Source organism: Pristis pectinata, chromosome 25 (genome assembly GCF_009764475.1).
Source record: "Pristis pectinata isolate sPriPec2 chromosome 25, sPriPec2.1.pri, whole genome shotgun sequence".
In the NCBI taxonomy this organism is placed as follows: Eukaryota; Metazoa; Chordata; class Chondrichthyes; order Rhinopristiformes; family Pristidae; genus Pristis; species Pristis pectinata.
The window spans coordinates 4,158,216-4,182,935 of NC_067429.1; the positions used below are offsets into that span (position 1 = coordinate 4,158,216).

Sequence of the window (24,720 nt, forward strand, 5' to 3'; positions counted from 1 at the left end):
AGCACCTTCCATGGCCTCAACCAGTCCCAAAGCATTTTACAATTAATGAAGTACTTTTGAAGTAGTCTACTAATATGAAATAGGGCAATAACCTTCCAGTGTTTGAGGGATGTTACTGAAAATCAGATTTATTATCACCGACTTATATGACATGAAATTTATTATTTTGCAATAGCAGTACGTGCAAAGATGCAAAATTACAAAAAATAAATAAATAGTGCAAAAAGAGGAATAATGAGGTAGTGTTCATAGACTGTTCAGAAATCTGATGGCAGAGGGGAAGAGGCTATTCCTAGAATGTAAACAGTGAAACAAACATCGTTGCTGCACTGTTCTTTCCCTTCTACCACAGATATTCAAAGTTTAAGGTAAAAAAAGTAATCAAATATGTGGGAACATTTTAAATGATTTATTTGGCCATTCAAGGTAAAGGCAAACAAGCCTACAGGCCTGAAATAAACTTTATCCAGTAAGTGCATTATGAATTGAAGACTGGAAACAAAAATACCAAAATGAAAGAAATCTGAAACATTAAGGAGGACAAAATGAATTGGAGATCAAATGTTGCAAATTGGTATTGTGCAACTGCTTCTGCAAAAACTACTTGGAATTTATCTTCATAATGTTATTTATCACTTATTTTCTCTTGGATAACTTGTACACAAGCATTTAGTGATACAGAAGATTGAAATTATAATATTCCAACAAGACAAACAGGTGAAAATTAAATGCAATTTCTAAGCTGCTACATTGATGCCACTGTTGGTAGAGAAAGTGCAATGTTACTCAACAAAATCAGATCGGAGACACAGACTGCAGGTGCTGGAATCTGCAGCAAAAAAACTGCTGGAGGAACTTGAGTAAAGCTGCAACTGTGGAGGGAAGAGGATAGTCAATGTTTCAGGTTCAGAGCCCAATCAGGACTGATATATGCAGTATAACGAAGTGAAAGGGAGAAGTAAGAAAGCAGTGAGACAGGGGCTACTAGGTGATAGTTGGAACTAGGAGAGGTGGGGGATGATGGGCAGACGGAGCCAGGTTTTGTTTTGAGAGGAGGTGGGGGGGGTGGGGGGGAAGGAAGGTGGAAACAGAGGCTGGAGGGTGATGGGTGGAAATTGGGCAAGGAGAGAGATGGGCAGGAGATGGCAAAGGGAGACCAACAGAGAAGAAATCCAACTGGATAGCAATGAGGGCTTTTGGGCAAGATGGAACCAGGTGGAGGAGGATAATGAATCTAGGTAACAGAACAGGGGTGGGGGAATGGAAAAAAGTGACCAAAAGGATAGTGAATCTAGGTGCACCGATGCAAGTGGGAAAGGAACAAAGGGGGCGTGGGTTTCCCGACATTGGAAAGTTCAGTATTCATGCCATTGGGTTGCAGGCTACCCAAGTGGAACATGAGGTGTTGTTCTAGTTTCCATTTGGCCTCACCACGGCAGTGGAGAATGCTGAGGACAGACAGGTTGGTGTGGGAACAGGAAGGGGAGTTGAAATGATATGCAACCAGAAGCTCAAGGTGGCCATTGTGGTCAGTTGGCAGGTGCTCTGCATAATGGTCACCTAGTCTATGCTTGGTCTCAACCAATGTAGGAGGCGGCCACATCAAGAGCACCGCATGCAATAGACAAGGTTGGAGGAGGTGCACGTCTATCTCAGCCTCACCTCAAAGCACTGTTTAAGTCCCTTGATGGTCCTGATGGAGGTGGTGTAGGGACAAGTGTTGCACCTCCTTTGGCTGCAGAGAAAGTGACAGGGACAGATCAGATCGGTATTTCCAACTGAAACGCAACAAAAAAAAATACATTTTCCCCTCCTAATTACAGAGAAAATAAATCCCAGGAAAGTCAAAACAAAATGATGAATTAAATTATTCAGTATAACCAGAGTTTGGAGCAATGAAGTTCACATAATCATGAAGTGTTTGAAATATTAATTTAACCTTAATGTGCTCATTTCCCTGCATTTGTTGACAGCTTAAGGAATACCTGTATAATTGCAAAATCTTGTGGCGACTCACCGTTTAGTCGGTCGAACCGGCTCGGCAGTCGGGTCGAGCGGCGTCGGAGCGACGAGGCCCAAGATGGCGGCGGGCCTCGTCTTTCCCGAGTGACGGGGAGAACCCGCACGCGGGTAAGTCTTGATGACGTAGTACTTATGTCATTGCCGGTTGCATTGGGCGGGAACAGTCTCCCTTAAAGGGCCCACGCAAGGCGGGAAAATAAACCAGTTCTTGTTCGACAATCCTCCAACTAGCGTCTTGTTTTATTTCGCGGTAGCAACCGCTACATTGGTGACCCCGACGGTCCAAACGGATTTTGGACCCGCGCAATGGCCGACAGCGCAGCAGCCAACGCAGTGGCCCTCAAGCTGCCCACCTTTTGGACACTTCGGTCCAGCGTCTGGTTTGACCAGGCCGAAGCACAATTCCACCTTCGGCAGATCACCTCCGACTCCACGAAGTACTACCATGTGGTTAGCTCTCTGGACCAAGAGACAGCTGCCCAGGTTGGAGACTTCATCCAGTCGCCTCCGGAGGAAGACAAGTACCCGGCTTTCAAAGACCTTTTGATTCGGACCTTCGGCCTCTCCCGTCGTGAGCGCGCCGCCCGCCTGCTTCATCTGGACGGCCTGGGGGACAGATCCCCATCCGCCCTAGTGAATGAGATGCTGGCATTGGCCGAGGGACACAAGCCATGCCTGATGTTCGAACAGGCCTTCCTCGAACAACCCCCCTGACTGACATCACAACTGATTCCTGTGCCTGGGCGCTGCTCACAACTTGGGTCTCACGTTTTGGTGTTCCGGCCCACATCACTTCAGACAGAGGCACCCAATTCACTTCCGACAGAGGCACCCAATTCACTTCCAGTCTCTGGGCTGCATTAGCGAACCTGCTAGGGACGCAGCTGCACACCACCACGGCCTACCATCCTCAATCAAACGGGTTGGTGGAACGTTTTCACCGCCACCTGAAATCAGACTCGACGGCCCGCCTGAAGGGTCCTAACTGGGTTGACGAGCTGCCTTGGGTCCTGCTCAGCATACGCACTGCCCCCAAAGAAGACCTCCGCACTTTGTCAGCTGAGCTTGTGTACGGGGCGCCCCTAGTTGTCCCCGGGGATTTCATACCTGCCCTTCGGGACCAAGGGGAACAACCCCCAGCAGTCCTACAAAGACTGCGCGAGAAGCTTGGCAACTTGGCCCCGATTCCCACCTCATGGCACGGTCAAGCCCCATCCTGCCAGCCCAAGGATCTACGGGACTGTAAGTTTGTTTTTGTTCGCAGGGGCACACCTCGGGCGCCATTGCAACGACCATATGAGGGACCATTCCGAGTCATAAGGAATAATGGATCCACCTTTATTTTGGACATTGGAGGCAGGGAACAGGTTTTCACGGCGGACCGCCTCAAACCGGCCCATTTGGATCTGCAGCAACCTGTCGAGGTTGCAACGCCGCAACGCAGAGGCCGGCCCCCTAAGCGGCAGCTGGCACAGCCCGCGGACCTTGGGGACTGTATCACCGGTTCTGGGGGGGGGGGGGGGTTGTGTGGCGACTCACCGTTTAGTCGGTCGAACCGGCTCGGCAGTCGGGTCGAGCGGCGTCGGAGCGACGAGGCCCAAGATGGCGGCGGGCCTCGTCTTTCCCGAGCGACGGGGAGAACCCACGCGCAGGAAAGTCTTGATGACGTAGTACTTACGTCATTGCCAGTTGCATTGGGCGGGAACGGTCTCCCTTAAAGGGCCCACGCAAGGCGGGAAAATAAACCAGTTCTTGTTCGACAATCCTCCGACTAGCATCTTGTTTTATTTCGCGGTAGCAACCGCTACAATCTGAACATTATACAGAACAATATTTATCTAATTCTTAAGATTTCAAAGTTACAAATTAATTTGAGTGATTTAGTTATAATATTGTTTTTATATAATGAATTTGTCAGCAAATTTGATTCCAAAAATAAAAATTGAAATGCCATGGTTTAACATTTTTTTAATGACCACAACAACTATAACACAATTACTCATGCATTTTCTTTGCAAAATATTTATTTTTCTTACTTAAAATGCAGAATCATACTTGGGTAAAGCTCTTGGGGTAGCTAAAGTGGCTTTTTTCAAAGACTAGAGATGGTGTCAAATCGTAAACAAATAATTGTAATGTAGTATATTATCTCATCACCCAGAAATATTTCCAAATTATTTCAGTGTACTGTGCTAGAAATCTGCAAATAATTGGGCAACCAAATACACAATTGAGCATTCACCAACAGCAATGATACGAGTAACCACCTTTATTGGTAATGTTGACAGAGGAAAAGAAACACTGGGCAGAGTACCAGACCATACACTTACTCTTCTTCTAACAATATAGTATGATTAACTTGTCCAAGAAGAATTTTAGATTAAAACCTCATTTCAAGAATATCACAATGCTCCCTCAGTTATGGATTATCAACATATTATATAGCCTTGGAGTGCAGCATGAACTCGTATCCTACATATCCAGCAAGAATGCCATTAATGTAACCATAAAAATACTTTTAACCACAAAGCCACAGATAATCCCATTCCAGAATCAATGGATTTTTTCCATTTCTCTAGTCTCAAGAATTCAAAATCAAATTCCAGCACCCCAAATCCTTTCACAGATGAAAAGAAAATTTAATTCAAATGTCATCAAATCTATTTTGGATAAGCAAATTTATTGGAGATTATCAACTTCACTAGCAAAGTTTTCACAGAAAAAAAAGGTCAATTTTATGAGATCATAAGTACATTTTGTAAAAGGAATCAAGACCAAGTGTCTCTTTTGATGAAACTGCTAGGAAAGGAATAAATGGACCAGGAAATTACAACACTACTCAACACCCTTATCTTAATATTTAGCATTCTTTTTTATAATAGTTCGAAAATAAATTACATTGCCCATGTTTAGAAAAGAAAATGCTTGTATCAATTTGTCACACTTATTACATTTCCCTACTAGTGATTCTGCTACTGAAAGTTATCAAAAATACATTAAACTTTGATAATATGAAGACAAATACCAAAAGTTTTTTTTATTATTTGAATTATGAAAGCTCACGGTCTTTGAAAAGATACTAAGAACCAATAATTGAAAGGTCATTCTGGTTATTTTAAAACTGTAGGTGTTACTTAGCATTCTCAAATCACTTCAACTGGACACTAGTGCTGAATCAAACCTCTTCACCCAAATACATTTCTGTAATTGCAAGGACCTCCTTAAATTTACTTCATACATTATCTCAAAAAAAATGTTATAATGGTCTAAGTTTAAGCATCAAGAGTAAAGAAATTCTCAGTTTATAAAATAGAAAGTTTAAAAAGCCAAAAGTTTTTCACCAGTTCCAGTGGTGCAAGCGTGAAATCTTCTCAGCAACTTATGGACCACTCCCCTGACAAATTCTCCATTCTTCTGACTCCTCTCCATCTTATTTCTGCCAGCAAGCCTCAGCCACCCAGGCCACACACAAGCATTACTTCCCCAAGCATCGCCACAAATCATTAACAATTCTACCACCAGCTTCCCACCCCCCCCCCCCCCCACACCAAACAGATGCTGCTTGATCCACTGAATTCCTCCAGCAGTTTATTTTGTCCTTAAGTGTACTTTGACATTGCTTTTTGGAGAACCTTGCCCTGCATAGGTTGGCTGCAAATTCCCACACTACAGCAATAAACTCAAAAAAAAATTGTACAAATTACCATGCGGCACTTTCAATCCAGTCTACACACACACAGTATTGGTTTCTGGGTTACGATTGTGACAATTTTATTTTACTTAGAAACATAGAAATAGAAAAACCTACAGCACAATTCAGGCCCTTCGTCCCACAAAGCTGTGCCGAACATGTCCCTACCCTAGAAATTACTAGGCTTACCCATAGCCCTCTATTTTTCTCGTCTCCATGTACTTATCCAACAGTCTCTTAAAAGACCCTATCATATCCGCCTCCACCACAGTTGCCGGCAGCCCATTCCACACACTCACCACTCTCCGAGTAAAAAACTTGCCCCTGACATCTCCTCTATATCTACTCCCCAGCACCTGAAAGCTATGTCCTCTTGTTGCCACCATTTCAGCCCTGGGCCAAAGCCTCTGACTATCCACCCAATCAATGCCTGTCAACATCTTGTATACTTCTATCAGGTCCCCCCTCATCCTCTGTCGCTCCAAGGAGAAAAGGCTGAGTTCCCTCAACCTGCTTTTATAAGGCATGCTCCGCATTCCAGACAGCACCCTTGTAAATCTCCTCTGCACCCTTTCTATAGCTTCCACATCCAGAACTGAGCACAGTACTCCAAGTGGGGTCTGACCAGGGTCCTATACAGCTGCAACAATACCTCCCGGCTCCTGAATTCAATTCCACAATTGATGAAGGACAAATACACCATATGCCTTCTTAACCAGAGTCAACCTGCGCAGCTGCTTTGAGCATCGTATGGACTCGGACCCCAAGATCCCTCTGATCCTCCACACTGCCAAGAGTCTTACCATTAATACTATATTCTGCCATCATATTTGGCCTACCAAAATGAACCACTTCACACTTATCTGGGTTGAACTCCATCTGCCACTTCTCAGCCCATTTTTGCATCTTATGTCCCGCTGTAACCTGACAGCCCTCTATACTATCCACAACACATCCAACCTTCGTGTCATTCGCAAACTTACTAACCCATCCCTCCACTTCCTCATCCGGGTCGTTTATAAAAATCACAAAGAACAAGGGTCCTAGAACAGATCCCTGAGGCACACCACTGGTCACCGACCTCCATGCAGAATACGACCCTTCAACAACCACTCTTTGCCTTCTGTGGGCCAGCCAGTTCTGGATCCACATTGCAATGTCCCCTTGGATCCAGAATTGGACCAATATTTCACAGAAAATATGGCAAATGGACCAATATTTCACAGAAAATATGCAAATGCTGTTAAACAAACTACTTAGCATCTCACAAAAGCTAACCTTCACAACTCTTGAGTTACAATATGACTTAAAGCATTTGAGTTTTTGCACATAGCAAATTAACTGTGTCACAAACACATCTAGCTTTCACTAAAACATGATACTAAAATTGAAGCAATCTGTACTACATGGTAAATTTATATACAGATTAAGTTAATATTGCCCCTGAAAAAAAATCATTGCTAAGAAAGTCAAACTGATATACCTTTCCAGTTTGAGCATCTCATGATGAAACAATGGGCCGAATAATTCTGAGTGCTTTTGATAATCAGGGCCTAATGTTTGAACCTTAATCATTAAACAGAATTTAAGGCAGAGAGTCCAGAATTCTTCTGTCTGATGGCTAACTACTCACTGGCTGAAACCACAGATACGTTAAGGATCCTTCTCAAACACTTTCCATGCCACCAAAAAAATACAAAACTGCCACCACAAAACTGTGGTTTAGTAGGTAACACACTTCCCTCTTGTTCACATGATTGAGATCCAATGGTCCAAATCTAACTCCAGAAGTTTGTACATAAAAATTTAAATTATAGTGCTGGAGCTTCAAGTTGAAACATTTAACCAAGACTACATATCTTCTCTTTGGGGAATATAAAAGATCCTATGGCATTAGCTTAAAGAGTAAAACGTTATACTTGGAAGCGGCACAAAGTTGCTATAAGTACAGGTAATTCTTCCACCTCAACACATGCAAAATTTGCAAAACAAATATTGTCACATTAACCTGAAAGTTTACACCAATTTATGAACAAACAAGTGCAATATACTCTTGTAACACTGTGCTGTCCTCTATATAAATAAATCAGTTACTGATACATTTCTAAAATTGGGACAAAATTCCAACTCCAAGTTGCGAAATTACTGTGGCAAAGAGGATGATGCAGTTTAACATCAAGTATCTAACACGTTATTTGAAAAAAAAGCAGCTGACTGAATTTCAACACATTTTCCAAATAGAAAGTTGTAACAAGGACAGAATCGAGCTTCAATAGAAACCAAAGCTACAATCCGGAAACATTACATCATATTGCATTTATATACTTCTCCAAGCCATGATGTGCAATGGATCAGAATTAAACCCACTGATGTCTGCAGTTTCAAACTGTGTCATTGTGAAGAACCATTATGATTAAATTCCTGACCAGCAAATTTACTCAAAAACTCTCAGGGCAGCACTAGAAGCTTTGACTAAGTAGTATGTCTGCAAACTGGCAACATTGATTTATTTGGCTACAAATTTTAAATAAATGTCAATGTATTTGTTGAATATAACTCATTTTTGGTCTCGCTGCTTGGCTATAAAGTAATATTAGAAAGAACATGGCAGCATAAATCAAGAGATAATTAAACCATTTAAAATAAATGCTGATAGATTATATATAAAGAGGCCTCTGCTTTTAAATTAAACCAAGGTTAAATTACATGATGCTGTATTCAAAATCCTGTGTTCACCTGCCCCCATAATCACCCTCAAAATCACACAGCTATCCACATCCAGTCTAATTCTGTACTAATGATGGTAGGTGATCTGCTGCCAGGCTTTACTGCCAATGCTGGTTGCTACAACATGGACAATTTCCCCTCTATTCTAAAAGGTCTTCAAATCTATTCATTGCAGCATCTCCCATCCCTTCCCCCACTAATGGTTCAGACAAAATCTAGAATACAGCATTCAATGACCATGCAATAAAGTGGGAAAGCTGGCTCAGTATGTTACATACAAAGGCAACAAACTCCTGTCCCAAATGTCTTAAATTTATACAGTATATTAATTCTAACTGGCCCAATTCCTACACTGCAAATAAATGGGGATAAAAACTTGTAGCTTTAATTTGAGAAATAAAAAACTGCAGATATTGGAAATTTAAAACAAAAATCAGGGAATGCTGAGGATACTCAACAGGTCAGACTGCATCTGTGAGAAGAGAAAGTTACCGTTTCAGATTAAAGACCCTTTGTCAGAAATGCAAAGGAAAGAAAAGCTTGTTACGCTGCAGGGAGGGCTGGGTGAGGGGGAGGGGAATGTCTCTGATACAGTAAAGCTAGGATGACCACAGGGATAAGCTGTAAACATGGTTATCTGGTCAATGAATGAATGGGAACAGTTAGAGAGTGAGAACATAGACAAAAGAATGTACGAGTTGCAAAATTCAAAACAGGAAGGTATGCCTGGCAGGTCAGGCTGGGAATGTCTTCCATTTCCAGATAAATAAAAAGGCAAAAGAGTCAATCTCTTGACACTTCCCTTCCTTTTATGGATCTCTCCCATTTCTATCTCAGGAGGTGGTTAGTTACTATCTATTACAAGTCTACCAACTCCCACAGCCATATCATCCACTCTGTCTCCTGTAAGGATTCACCAAGTTCCTCTGTCTCCATTGTATTTGCTCCAATGATTAGATTTTCCATACAGGTACCTCTGAAATGTCTTCCTTCTTCCCTTCTATCATTGTTAAAGTCCTTGACCGCATGTCTTCAAATTCACATGCCTGTTTTCACCCCCCTCTCCTCCTGAAAAGAACAAGGATAGAGTTCAACTGGTCCTCACCCCACCAGCCTCCACATTCAGTAGATCATTCTCTGTAACTTCCACCACCTTCAAATATATTCCACTACTAGACACGCTTTCCACTTCTCCCCTTTCTGCATTTCACAGGGACTGTTTCCCTTTGCGACTCTCTAGTACACTTCTGTTCCCACCAACCATTGCCCCTCCTTGCATCAATTTTCCTTACAACCTCAGGTGATTCAGCACTTGTCCTTTCACCTCTTCCATTCATAACATCTAGGGGCCCCAAACAGCCTTTCCAAATGAAGCAGTTGCACTTCTTCCAATCTAGTGTACTGCATTCAGCATTCACAATGGGGTCTCCTCTTTATTGGAGAAACCAAACGCAGATTCGATGATCACTTTGCAGAGGATCTGCATTCAGTCCACAGTGGCGACCTGAGCTTCCATTGTCTACCACTTTAATTCTCCATCCCACTCTGACCTATCAGTCTGTGGCCATCTGCACTGTTACAATGAGACCCAACACAAGCTTAAAGAACAGCACCTCATCTTATGTCTGGTCATGTTGCAGCCTTCTGGACTCCATATTGAATTCTGTAACTCCAGGTAACTTCATTCTTCTGTCAGTGTCAGTCATCTGTGATATTGGCACAGCTTGTTTCTTCACCACCACCACCACCCCCCCCACCCCGTCTGGAAATGGAGAACATGCCCAGCCTAACTTGCCAGGCACATCTTTCTGCTCTGCATCTCACAACTCACCGAGACAATTGGCAAGTCAATAGCATTAATATGGAAACCAATGCCTAGCTAAACAATTGAAAATATCAGATTTACATTGACAACAATACTTTCAATACCAAATGTGAGGGAGACATTGGAATGACAAAAAAAGTAAATAATGGATTAATTAAAGGCAATAGAAGAATGAATTGGTGGTTCACTACAAGTATTCAGAAAGATGGAGAAATCTCACCTATAACTTATTATAGTCCAATAAAGCAGCATTCTGGGTGTGAAGTTAAATGAAATATCAAGATTTACCAATGTTAAGCAAGCACATGAATAGTATGCCGATAACTTTGAAGCTATACATTTTGGGGAAAAAGAAATAAGATGAGATATACCTCTGAAAATCTGCACTATAGACAAAGGTCTAAAGTAGACAAATTAAATTCTACTTTAGGCAAAAGCCCATTGAATACAAAACTAAAGAGCTGCTTGACAAATTTGTTCAAGATACTGGTTTCTATTCAGCTGAAGTTGTGGGCTATGGAACAATGCAGAGTATATATTAAGTGAAGTGATAACAGAAGTATGGGAATAGCAATAATGGGGTCTTTATTCAATGTAGCATGTAAAGTTCAATGTAATAGCAATATTTAAAGTTTTTACAGCCATGAACAGTGAAACAAATTTGGGTGTACATGACAGCCTTTTGTATCCTCAGAGGGTACTAAAGTACTTCATAGGCAAATTAAGTCATAAGAATTAGTCATGAGATCTAGGAAGAGGCATATTCCAAATGGGTTCCTCAAGCCTGCACTGTCATTCAATAAGACCGTAGCTGATCAGATCTATAATGCTGTAATGTAGGGAAAGACAGCAGTTAATTTGAACATAGTAAGGGCTTGGAAATAACGACGAGATAATGGATGGATTATCTCTTTTAGCCTCACAGCTCCAGCAACCGGGTTCAACCCTGACCTCCAGTGGTGTCTGTGTGAAGTTTGCACATTTTCCCTGTTAACGTGGGGTTTCCTCTGAGTGGTTGTGTCCTCCCAGATCCCAAAGTGCAGGTCATTAGGTTAATTGGGCAGTGTGAATTGCCCTTAGTGTGCAGTTAAAATCTGGGGTGGGGGGAGGGGGGCAAATATAGAATTAGGATAGGACTGGTGTAAATGGATGCTTTCTGGTCAGTGCGGTCTCGGTGGGCCTGCTTCAGTGCTGAATGACTTACTAAAACTAATTGCAAACAAACAGCAAATCTATTGCCCACAAATGGACAGTATGTATTTGGATAAGAACACACTGTCTTGACGTTGAAAATTAGTTGTCACTTTATCAAGATCCAAATGTGAAGGAAATGTGCTATAGATTAGCGAGGTCTAAAATCTACAGCCTTGAGAAAACTGGCTAAAGGGAAATTTTACAAAGTATTATGATATTGGACCACAGAAAAGTTTTAAAAAGTGAAAAGTAGATGTCAACAAACAAGTGAATTTCCATGACATTAGTCATAGTGAATGAAAATATATGCAAAGAAGGGACAATTGGGTCATCTCCATTGCAGGAGATGTAACAGGTCACTGATTGCAATTAAACAAATTCTGCTTTTTTGTTATTTAGGGAATTTTGCCAAAGGCTAGGGGATTTTCACAACTCTTGCTCATTATATGAAACCAGTAAACGAGTGCCTTTACTTTATATACTCCCACAGAATTGCAGATTGAAGCTCATGACAAGCATGGAACAATGGGAGTACAGCAATTTAAAATGGATGAGTAATCCAGAAACATGAACAATCCAGAAACCAGAGTTCAAATTCCAACACTGCAGCCATGGAATTTGAATTCAGTCAATAACCTGGAACTTGGAAAAGCATCAACTGCCTCAGAAATGATTACTACAAAAAACTGGCAGATTCTCAATAAAAGCCATCTGGTCTTTAATGCCCTTCAGGAGAGGAAATCTACCATCCTTACAAGATCTGGACTATGTGACTCCAGACCCACCCCATGCTTTAACCTACAATACACTAGAATCTTCCATCACAATCTCGTGTCCCACCAGTAGGAAAGACCCATCAGTGGCAGTGCTGAAAGTGGCAGAAGTGCACTGCTGAAAGGGAGCAGCTCTTGGAGTCAAGAACATTGACTCCAGACCCTATATTTTGCAGCATCAAGATGACATGGACAAGGAAACCATCTCCTGATTACAAACCTACCATTATCCTTCAACTGATGAATCAGAGCTCCAAGTCGAACAACACCTGGAAGCACAAAGTTGCAAGGGTACAGAATGCCCTTGGGGGGGGGGGGGGGGGTAGTTGTTCTTAAAAAATTCATCGTTGTTTATCAACACCAGTATTTACCCAGCGCTGGAGTACATCTGGAGTACATAACTGCCAGTCTAAGTCTATAACAGATAGTGTGTGAACCAACACAAGGGATAAACCTATTTAATCTCATCCTTAAGTTTCCTGTGGTAGATTCATCTGTCTTTGAAACACTGGTAGACTTAACCACCAGACATTCCTTGTGGAGAAAGTCCCAGCTTCACATCAAGGACACCCTTTGTCATATTGTGTGGTACTACAATCATGCTGAATGGAATGCACTCAGAACAGATATGACCACTCAAGCCGGGCATCTTTGAGGTGTTGTGGACCATCAGCAGAGTAACCTCATGGCCTGGCATATGCTTCACTATCAAACCAGGTGATTAACCTTAATTCAGATAAGTGCAGAAGGCAGCACCAGACATACCAAAAAGTGACCAGCTGACAACCTGGTGAAGCTACAACACAGCACATGTGCCAACCAGCAAAAGTAGCATGCCATAGACAATAACTAAGCAACCTCAATCCAACAATCGGATTGAATTACATTCCTATCAGTCTTTCAATCATTATAAAAGTGATGAAATTGTCACAGACATTGCTGTCAACTTACTCACCAATAACCTGCTCACCATTGCCTGGTTTGAGCAACATCAAGACTACTTGGTTCCAGACCCCATCAAATCTTTGGCCTGGTGAAGAGGTAAAAGTGACAACTATTGACATTAAGGCAGCATTGGGCCAAGTAGGCATCAAGAGGCCCTGGTAAAACAGACATCAATGGGGATCAAGGGGAAAGTACCTGTCGCAAAGGAAGATGGTTGTGGTTGTTGTTGGTCCATCATTGCAGCCCATCACTGGAGGAATTTCACAGGTTGAAGGCCCAACCATATCTTGCTGTTTCATCAATGACCGTCCTTTTCTCACAAGGTCAGAAGTGGGGATGCTCACTAACAATTTACACAATCTTCAATTCTATTTATAACTCCTTAGCAAATGAAGCAATCCATGCCTACATGTGACAAGAGCTAAACAACATTCAGGCATCAGCTGATAAGTGGCAAGTAACATTCATGTCACAAAGGTGCCAGGCAATGATCATCTCCAATAAGAATGTCTAACTACTTATCCCCGACATTCAATGGAATTACTATTACCAAGTCCTCACTTCCAGACATCTACAAATCCAGGAGTGCAATGAAATATTCTTCATGCCTGGGTAAGTGCAACTCAAGAAACTTGACACCATCCGGAACAAAAGTAGACCACTTGATTGGCAGCCCATCAATCTCACTAAATATTAACTAGCACATAATGTACAAAGCAGTCACAATCTACAAAACGCACAGCCATTATGTACCTAGGCAAATCCAATGACACCTCCCAAACATGTGACCTTTACCACTGAGACAGACAAGGGCAGGTACAAGGGAACACTACCAGCTTCAGGGTCCCCTCCAAATTATACATTAGCTCGACTTGGAAATACATCATTATTCCTTCACCATCTCTGTGTCTAAAGCTTGGTAGTCCCTACCCAATGGCACTGTGGGAGTACCCTCATCAGAAGGTGTTGGTATATTATTGTCACTTGTACCAAAGTACAGTGAAAAACTGTTGCATACTGATCGTACAGGTCAATTCATTACACAGTGCAGTTACATTGAGTTAGAACAGAGTGCATTGATGTAGTACAGGTAAAAACAATAATAGTACAGAGTAAAGTGTCACAGCTACAGAGAAAGTGCAGTGCAATAAGGTACAAGGTCAGTGGTTCAACATGACAGCCCACCACCATCTTTTCAGGAGCAATTAGGAATGGATAATAATTGCTGACCTCACCAGTGATGTCCAAGTTCCAAAATAAAATGAATAAAACTTATCTTCTTGTCACAAATCTGGGCAGGAGTAGTGATAAATCCCAGGCTTTTGAGAAATTCTGAGTCCCTCTATGGGGATATTAAAAGACAATTCTTCAGAAATTTCATTAGGTTATTAGAAAATATACTTACATATTACAACTTTTGTTTTCAACAGAAAACTCAGTTGTATTGGTTGTTGGGGGGGGGGGGGGGAGGATGGGTGGGCGTAGAAGAACGGTGGATGTTTCCCACAAGACACCTAGAGATGGGGAAGTCAAGTGATTTCATCAGTTTACCACAGTGACAGAAAAATGTTTACATATTCATCATTCTGTTTCTATTATAAATGTTTACATAGAAATCATTACTGAAACAGATTAAGCATTGTTCACAGAAAGTTCACACCACCTGCAAATCTCAACATTTTGAATAATTCCAAGCAAGTTAGTAGGGCAAAGACAAGGGAAGCATTTGAAAGAAAACGTGAATTGAGAGCTGGAAGGAATGCGTTTTCATTGTCCAAGGACCACTTCCTCACCTTCAAAGACTTATTTTCTTAGCAGAAAAAAAGCACCTCTAGTTGAAAAGTACTTCAATTGAAATTGGCTGCAATGTGCTTTTGAATAGTACTGTGCTACAATACTTTAGCTAAGCATCATAGAAAATTTTTCCTCCAGTTCACAACACAGCATAGAAAGCAACCTCTTGACCTGTCAAATCAACACAGGCTCCATCCAGGAGCTATCTAGCTAGTCCCAGTCCCCCACACTCTCTCCAAAGCCCTGAAAATGTTCTCCACTCAGATCTTTATCCAGCTCCCATTTGACCACCACAATCAAATCCTTGACTACTATCCCTGGTGGTGCATTACAAGTAACTTGCTGCAAAATAAAAATCTCCTCCTGCAACTTCTGCTTCTTTTGGCAATCTTCAGTCCATGTTCCTTGTTTTTGACAGTACTGTCAATGTAAACAGTTTCTATCTACTCTGCCTGTACCCTTCTTGATTATAAATATTTCTATCAGATCCCCTTGTAACCTCCTCTATTCCAAGAAGAACAGTGCCAGATGCTCCTATCCATCTACAATGTCCCTCATACCTGGAATCATTCTGCATATTCAAAGACGTCACTTCTTTCCAGAAGTGTGGAGTCCAGAACCAGACAAAGCATTCCAGCTGTGGTTTAATAACCAGTGTTTATGGAGTTTCATTGTAACCTCTTGCATTCAATGCATTTATAAAACTCAGAGTACTTTATGCTTCTTTTAATCTCTTGCTCAACCTACAAAGAACTATGTACATATACGACAAAATTTTTGGGCTCTCATACCCTTTTCAACATTGTACCCGCTGGTTTATACCTCTTCTCTTTATTCTTATCAAAATGGATTACTTAACATTTCTCAAAATTGTTTCATCCACCATGTTGTCCATATACTCTTGAAGTCTATTATTATTTTCCTCACAGATTATCATAAACTGCATATTTGGGAATTATGCCCTGTACAACCAAGTTCAGTCATTATACACATTAATGAAGCCTAGTTCCAAAGGCAAATCCACCCCCCCCCCCCACCACCACCGAAGGAACTCCACTGCATATCCCCACCCCCATCTAAAGAGACCTTTCACTCTTATCCATTGTTTCCTGTTACTTAACCAATTTTCTATCCATGCTGCTGTCTCTCTTATTCCATGGGCTTTAATCTTGATGACAAACCCACCACATGGTACCTTGTCAAATGCCTTTTGTAAATCCATATATACAACTGCATTAACCCTTTTTATTATCATTTAAAATTCTATTTAGTTAGAATTCCCTTTATCTTTAACAAATGATCTTTGCATTCTGCCACAGGAGTGGTGCCAGACAATTAGAGGGAGGCAAATGTTTTTCCTTTGTTCAAGAAAGGGAGTAGGGATAACCCTGGGAATTACAGACCAGTGAGTCTTACTTCAGTGGTGGGCAAATTACTGAAGAAGATTCTTAGAGACAGGATTTATGAGGATTTGGAGAAGCATAGGCTGATTAGGGACAGTCAGCATGGCTTTGAGGAGCAGGTTGTGCCTCATGAGCCTGACTGAATTCTTTGAGAATGTGACAAAGCACATTGATGAAGGCAGAGCAGTGAATGTGGTGTACATGGATTTTAGTAAGGTATTTGATAAGGTTCCTCATGGAAGGCTCATTCAGAAAGTCAGGAGGCATGGGATCCAGGGAAACCTGGCTGTGTGGATTCAGAATTGGCTTGCCCATAGAAGACAGAGGGTGGTTGTAAATGGAGAGTATTTTGGCTGGAGGTCAGTGACCAGTGATGTTCTGCAGGGATTTGTTCTGGGACCCCTGTTCTTTGTGATTTTTATAAATGACTTGGATGAGGATGTGGAAGGGTGGGTTAGTAAGTTTGCTGATGATACAAAGGTTGGTGGTGGTGTGGATAGTGTAGAAGGTTGCTGTAGCTTACAACAGGACATTGATAGGATGCGGAGCTGGGCTGAGAACTGGCAGATGGAGTTCAACCCCAAAAAGTGTGAAGTGATACACTTTGGAAGATCGAATTTGAAGGCAGAATACAAGGTTAATGGCAGGACTCTTAGCAGTGTGGAGGAATAGAGGGATCTTGGGGTCCATAGATCCCTCAAGGTTGCTGCCCAGGTTGATAGGGTAGTTAAGAGGGCATATGAAGTGTTTGCCTTCATTAGTCACAGTATTGAATTCAAGAGCTGTGAGGTGATGTTGCAGCTGTATAAAACCCTGGTGAGACCACACTTGGAGTATTGTGTTCAGTTCTGGTCACATCATTATAGGAAGGATGTGGAAGCTTTAGAGAGGGTGCAGAAGAGATTTACCAGGATGCTGCCTGGATTGGAGAGCATGTCTCATGAGGATAGGTTGAGTGAGCTAGGGCTTTTCTCTTTGGAGCGAAGGATGTTGTGCTGACCTGCAGTAACCTACATTAAAAGACAGCCAACTCTGGCTTGTTCTTTGTTTCCTTGCCAGTATCAAACAACAGCAGTTCTAACTAACAACATTGGAACACAATGCTTTGAGGAAAATCATCAATTTCAAAAATTCAAACATTCACCAACGTACAGACTATCGTCAATTATTTTTAAAAATAACAATCACTATGTTCTAAACTTCACAGTGAAATTTCCAACTTTTACTTGGCTGGCTTGCTTAGGTTTTGATTTCTTTCCAAATTGAAGCCTTTGAATTCCAAATCATTTGCTCTCTTCCCACAGATTTTCATATCTGAGATTCCCTGGAATTCTCTTCCCATTGCTATCAAGGTGTCTGCTTGAATGACAATCATTGACAGAAGACCTTTATATACTTAAGATAAAATAATTACTTCCTGCATCATAACTGTTACTCAGAATAGAACACAACTACTTTAGTTGTTTATGATCCTGGAATTATTACAAGTCAAAAGTGGGAAACATGAAATTTTACTATATTATCATCAGCCATTTATTCATACCCTTAAAGGGCCATGCCACTTCAGCTGAAGATGACCAATAGTTAACCACTGAACTTTACAAAGCACTGATTAGGCTGCACTGGAATATTGTGTGCAGTTCTGGTTGCCACACTATTAGGAAACGTGATTGTGCTGGAGAGTGCAGAGGAGATTCACCAGAATGTTGCCTGGATTGGAGGACTTTAGTTACTTGGAGAATTTGGATAGGCTAGGCTGGTTTTCCCTGGAGCGAGAAGATTGAGCAGTGGGCTAACAGAAATATACAAGATGTGAGATAGGGTAGACAATCAAATTCTTTTTCCTTAGTAGGGATATCAAAAACAAGAGGACATAGGTTTAAGAGGAGAGCAAGGAGTTTTAAAGGGGATCTGAGGGGTACTCTTTTTTAAATATACTCAGTGGTTGATATCTGGAATGTGCTGCCAGAAGAGGTGATAGAATCAGATATAATTTAAGAGACATTTAAATAGACACAAATGCAGACAAATGGGATTGGCGTAGATGGGCAAAAAGGTCAGCACGTACATGATCGGGCCAAAGAGCCAGTTTCTGTGCTGTACAAACATGATGATTAGGTTACTATTGGTGAATGTCCCTTTAAGACGTAGCACAGTTGTGTGTGTGTGTGTGTGTGTGTGGCGTAATTACGACAACAGGAAAGAAGGACGTGATGACGTTTTTGGAGCAGTCAGTCGGAGAGAGGGGAAGAAGAGAGACACCTGCCTGCTGGTCTTTGTATCGATGGATGAAAAACAATAACTGTGTCTACAATCTACATATGTATTTTTGGAATAATCCAGTGGAGTCCACTTTGTTATTAACCTGTAGAAGGAAACAGGTGTGGACGGCCATGTCTCGAATGCCTTTCCAGGTGGCAGATACTTCAGAACAAAGGAATGGAGATTATCAGTGATTGAGGTGTCGTATGAGTTCCATCGTGGAACATTTGGATTTTGTAACTTCTCTCTATTTTCTCTCTACATTTCCCCTTCAGTCAATGGTGGTTTTGCAGAAGCCTTTGCTCATGTTTCACCTTAAGGCTTGCTGAACTGAACTTTGAGAACTATCCCTGGAATTGGAGTTTGGGAATTTGCCACACACACACTTCGAGTTTAGTTCTGGGGGTTAATGTTTAAGATCTAACATTTTTACTGCTAACATTTTTACTTTTATTTTTCTTATTATCATAAGTAGTTATTAATAAAATAGTTTTTAAACACTTATACATGACTCTGTGTTTCTTTTGTTGCTAGTACCGTGACAATAATACTCAGTGCCATTATATTGATGCTGTTTATATTAGTGGATGTAAACAATTGACAAAATGGCATTACATAAAACATTCAGAGCTGCCACATCTTCTCCAAACACAAACACCAAAACTATTCCTAAAAGATGCAAGTCATTAAATATGCAGATTAGAAAACAACGTACTGTTCACTGCCTCCAAACTAAATTTCAAAGACATTGCTCATGTGGTAAAATTTCCAGTGCTTATTTCCTGACTGCTGGTTGCTTTTATTAATATCCATCCACCTTTTTGCATCGATACTAGGCCACATTAAACTTTTGCCTCCACAATCTTTAAGCTTCACCTCAATTTCTTCAGATATAAAAACTCTAGTCCCAAATCTGCTGTCCATATTCAAAAATTGAGGTTGAAAAGATCCCCAGTGGTCATCCTCCTTCAGCCGGCTGAACTTGATCTCACCTTGAAAACTCCACTTATTTCCTTCAAATAAAAGATGCAGTGATGGCAATTCCCAAAGGAATCCCTGTCTCTACAGTTTCTTTTGATCTAATGACTACCTTCTAACCACAGTTTTTGAATTGTTTCAGGAAAACACTAGACTGGATCCATCCCATTTTCCATGTCTCTGCCCTGGCCCAATCTCCCCTCTTTCTGCTCCTGCATTCATTGCATCGTTCCCCACTTTAGCCACCTGTAGCAGAGTACTACCAACTCATCTTTTTGTCCCCTTCTCTGAGAGTTCAACCAAACAGCTCTATTCTGCCTAAAAATGCAACCCCAGCTACCTGAGACACTTCTAATTCTTTCACATTCCTCTAACCTAGTGCTTGACCCAATACATCATTTGAATGAGCCAACTCAGGAAAAAGATCTCATCCTTTAGCTATGTGCCCTGTGACCTCTGCTTCAACAAATAATTCAAAACTTCTTTTGCTAAACTACAAAGACCTCTACCAAATCTCCCCAATTAAGATTAATGTAACCAATCCCTTATTTTTCACATAAGGTCCAAGCAATAAATTAGTCTGTTTTCTGAGTTACTTACTGACATGTTGGCTTTACATTTCACCCAGTTAAAATTCTACATGCATCTACCAATTAACCACAAAGCATTCCCCCTTAATTCTGAACTATAATTAGCTGCAAAGGCAAAACTTTGCACCATGTTTCATTCCACTCATAATCAAAGCAGCATACGGAGAAAAAATAGGCCATTCATCTTATTCTACATATGTCAGCTGTTTGAAAGAACTATCCAATTAATCTCATTCTCCATGTTTCTTCATGTTTGAGTTACTATTACTACTGCTTCCACTGCCCTTTCAGCCATAGCACATTCCAGCTCAAAACAACTCAATGTAAAAAAATGTTTCTCATCCCTTCCGGCTCTAATGCCAATCACTTTAAATTTATATCTCCTGCTTTTGAAATGTTCTGTACTGCAAACAATGATTATGAACACCTCTATAACATTTCTTCACCTTCTCCAAGGTGCACAGCCTTAAGTATCTTCAATAATACAAAACACCGCATCACGGAGGCACAACATGTTGAGAAAGCAATTTAAATAACATATGGGAACCTGGGCTTTACAAATAGAGGCAACAAACGCAGGGTTGTTATGTTGAATCACTGTTTCAATCGCAACAAGAATAATCAAATCCTATTCTGATCAAGAAAATACCAAGAGCATTCAAAAAGATTTAGTAGAATAGTCCCAGGGATGAAGGCCAACAATGCCACATATAGGTGAGAGAAGGTGGAATTACCCTCAGAGCAGAGATGGTTTAGAAGTGATTTGGAGACATACAATACCACAAGTGTGAATAAAGAAACATTTCCCATTGACAGAAGGTCAAGAAGCAGAGAGCACATTGAAAATGAATGGCAAAAGGAATAGCAGTGACACCAGAAGAAATATTTTCATGAAGCAATCAGTTATGATATGGAATTCATTGCCTAAAGGACAGCATAAGAGTTAATTATTGTTTTCAAAACCGAATTGATAGATGCTTGATAGACAAAAAAATTGAGGGCCATGGGACTCATTAAATTATTCTTGTAGAGAACAACTTTATATCTCATTTTTCTGAGAAAGAAAGTGTTTCTTTTTGTGTGAAGGTCCACTTAACCTTATATTCAAATTGAGGCAGAAAGGGAGAAAAAAAGACACTCCTAGGGAGTAGTACTAGTCCCCATCTGATAACTCACCCAAATCTCTATACTTCATGTACATCTCTAAACAGCATCTGCAGATTATTCAAAGATAAAGTGATCACATTCACACTCTGATCTTGAGACACATTCATGCTGACATTGAAAAATAAAGAGACCTGAACCTCATACTGCAAGAGCCATTAGCCAAATTCAACCACTTTCTTCCCTTAGTGGAATAATAAGGATTTTGGTTGAAGTTCTGCAAATTAGAAAGAAAATGATCAATAAAGCTACCACTTGCAAGCATGTACGGGTTCTTGCTGAAGGAAGGCAAAGACAGACGAAAAGGAAAACAAACATTAGCTCTGATGACAGGTCGTCAAACCAAAATGAGCTCTCTCCACAGATACTACATGATCTAAGTACTTCCAATATCTTCTGTTTTTATTTCAGCTTTCCATCTACAATACTTTGCTTTTAGTTCTCTTTCAATCCGAGGATATATCAAGTCCATAAATTTATTAAGTCTTCTCAAAAGTTTCCTCCGTGTGATTATCTGCACATATCTATACACCTGAACATGTACTGAAAATAAAAGTAATTTTTCACAAGACTTCACTAAAGGATTTATAGCAAAAACAATAAACCACTGAATCTGGTCCTTGAGAATTTAATTCCCAATATTCTTGGTGAAAGTAGTCATCCCAGGTTGTATTTTTCTAACAGTTAATAAACCTGGAATTTTCTTGGTCTATTTACTGTCTACTTTAAACAGGCAGTTACTTCAGTCCCAGGAAGAATCTTCATAAATCTGAGTGTGCTCTGAAAGACTACACATATATTTGGGTCAAAATATCGAAAAGAAGAGAACAAAGTTAAGGATTACAACTGAAATAGAGAATACCTGTATTCTGTCAGTGGAGTATAGAGGGTCATTGCACCTTGCTGTATAAAGGGCAGGGGTGCATAACCTTCTCCCACCAACCATGTAAAATGGTGAATATTTTCAACAATGAACCATGTGATCTATTAGTAATATTAACTACCTAATACAATACTTTTGAACGGTGTCATGTGACAAATAGAATCCTGTGAATAGGCTCCCAAATATCCAAAAGGCTGCAGTACCTTCACTGTAAATATGAGTGTAGACATTGAACTCCCAAAAGAATTTAGACAATCATTCTTATAAATAATATAAAAGGGTCAAGTAACGACTTCACATTCACAACTGAACACAAAGGAACAATCAACTCTAAAAATGATTTGGAGTTGTCAGTACTGTAATATCCGTTAAGCACCCAAGATCCAGGCACTATAAATACACACATCCCTTGGCCACTCCAATTAGAACAGAATCCAGATTCTGATAAAAAGATTGGCTCTGTATTTAGCAAAGTTATCAAAAGGCAACCTAAGCAAAACTAAGGTAAACATCAATGAAAGGGTAATAAGTCTTAACAGTTGCCCAAACAGAGATACAAGAGATAGATATTGGCTGCAATCCAATGCTTTGTGCACAAGGAAATACCTTAGCTGATACTTTACAAGCAAAAGCAAAGTATATTTAAAAAGGTAACGTTATAACATTATATATAACCCATTAACGCCACATAATTTGATAAAATACTTCGCGTTTGGCGTCCTTAAGGCCCAAGAACAGTCACATCAAACGGTGAAACAAGCCTTTTTAAACACAGGAATTAAACTCAAGATTGCTGCTGTCAATGGCAACAGTCTGAACACGGCGCCTGCGTCTCAGTCACCAGAGGATAGTGAGCGACAGATTCAACATTCCTCACAAGACGTGTGCATTATCCCTCTCCGCTTGTTCTACCTAACCTTCACTCCCGTACATTTCTCGCCTTGTATTTTATTACAACGAATAGTAGCAGTGTAAGGAAAGGAGGGGGCGGGAAGAACCGCCATTCTGTATGGATATCTCCCATGCTTTTATTTTTCTATATTTTTTCGAAAACCTCAGGCAACCCCCTCCCCCTGTAATCACACACACAAAAAAAGTAAATACTCAGGGCGCAAACCGGTACTAATTGCTTCCTCGACCCACCCCCTTAATTTCAGAGTCAGCCTGATAATAGTCGAAGGTTTAGAAGCACCACTCCTCAATCCGACTACAGGTAAAGGCCCACGGCTGCAGCCGAGCCGTCGGCACCGAGCTGGCTCCAAATCTGAGCCCCGGGGGTTCTGGAGGTAAATTTGAGGCCTTTAACGCAGCTTTTGACCCCCTTCCCCCCCCCCCCCCCGGAGCGGGAATATAAATTAGATAATGCTTCTCCCTCGCTCCCTTGTGCAAGGCTGGCCCCTTACCTCCACCGAGGCTTCCAGCTTGCCCTCGAAAGTGAAGTCGATGAGGTCGGGCTTGAGACACAGCGCGTAGTTCTCCGGGCTCACGTCGGTGGGGAGCCGCTCGAAAGGTCTCTTGGCCGGCATTTTGTCTGCGCTGTACGCGCTGCTGCCGAGGAGCCTCCTGACGCCGGCCCAGTTACCGAAGGCGGGGGTAGTGGATCTGACTCGGGGCCTGAGGATGCGAGGGATGCGGCCTCTCCAGCGGCCGGAGGCGGTGAGCAGGCGGCGATAAACGACAACCGCGGCGACACCGCCGAGCAACATCAATGAAGCTGACACACTGGCCGCCCCCCCTCCTCCACCGCCGCTGCTGCTGCCGCCGCCGCCGTCCTTGCGTGCGCGGCCCCGACACACGCGCGCCCCCGCCGAGGACGCGGGACGTGCCTCTTGGCACGTGCGCGGTCCCGATACACGCGCGCGCGCGCTCCCGCCGAGGACGCGGGACGTGCCTCTTGGCACGTGCGCGGCCCCGACACACGCGCGCGCGCTCCCGCCGAGGGCGCTGGACGTGCCTCTTGGCACGTGCGCGGCCCCGACACACGCGCGCGCGCGCTCCCGCCGAGGGCGCGGGACGTGCCTCTTGGCACGAGCGCGGGGCTGCGCGTCGTGACGTTACGCCGGCGGCTCCTCGGTCACGTGCGTCGGCCCCTTGCCCGGTGGCAACGAGTGCGCATGCGTAGGAGGTCAGTAGGATGGGGACAGTGTGAGGCTTTATTTTAGGTATTGTCCTTATTTTTAAAACGACATCTTATTTAATGTATTTATGCATCTTATTTAAGACACCAGCCAGGTTGGAAAAACATGAAAAACATGAGAATACTGCATCAAATCATATTCATGCCAGGTCTGCAGAATGTGAGTCAGGAACTAATGGGAGCAAGGAATACTGTGCCTGGGTATGTGGTTATTACAATAGTTATGTATTATTACAAAATCACCTTCATCCTTTAATCACTACTTGGTAACTTTTATGAAGGAGTCATTAAGCACACTCATTGCCATCCTCTTACAAGCCCATAAACTCCTG

General features: G+C 41.9%; 1 protein-coding gene across 1 annotated transcript in view; it reads right to left on the bottom strand.

Moving 5' to 3' along the window:
• npepps (aminopeptidase puromycin sensitive) overlaps positions 1-24,039 on the bottom strand; it is a 176,966-nt gene extending 152,927 nt beyond the window's left edge. The window contains exon 1 of the mRNA XM_052038902.1: positions 23,655-24,039. Coding sequence (XP_051894862.1) covers positions 23,655-23,957 — 303 coding nt within the window. The 5' untranslated portion in view covers positions 23,958-24,039. The remainder of the gene's footprint in view (positions 1-23,654) is intronic.
• Between the last annotated feature and the right edge of the window lie 681 nt (positions 24,040-24,720).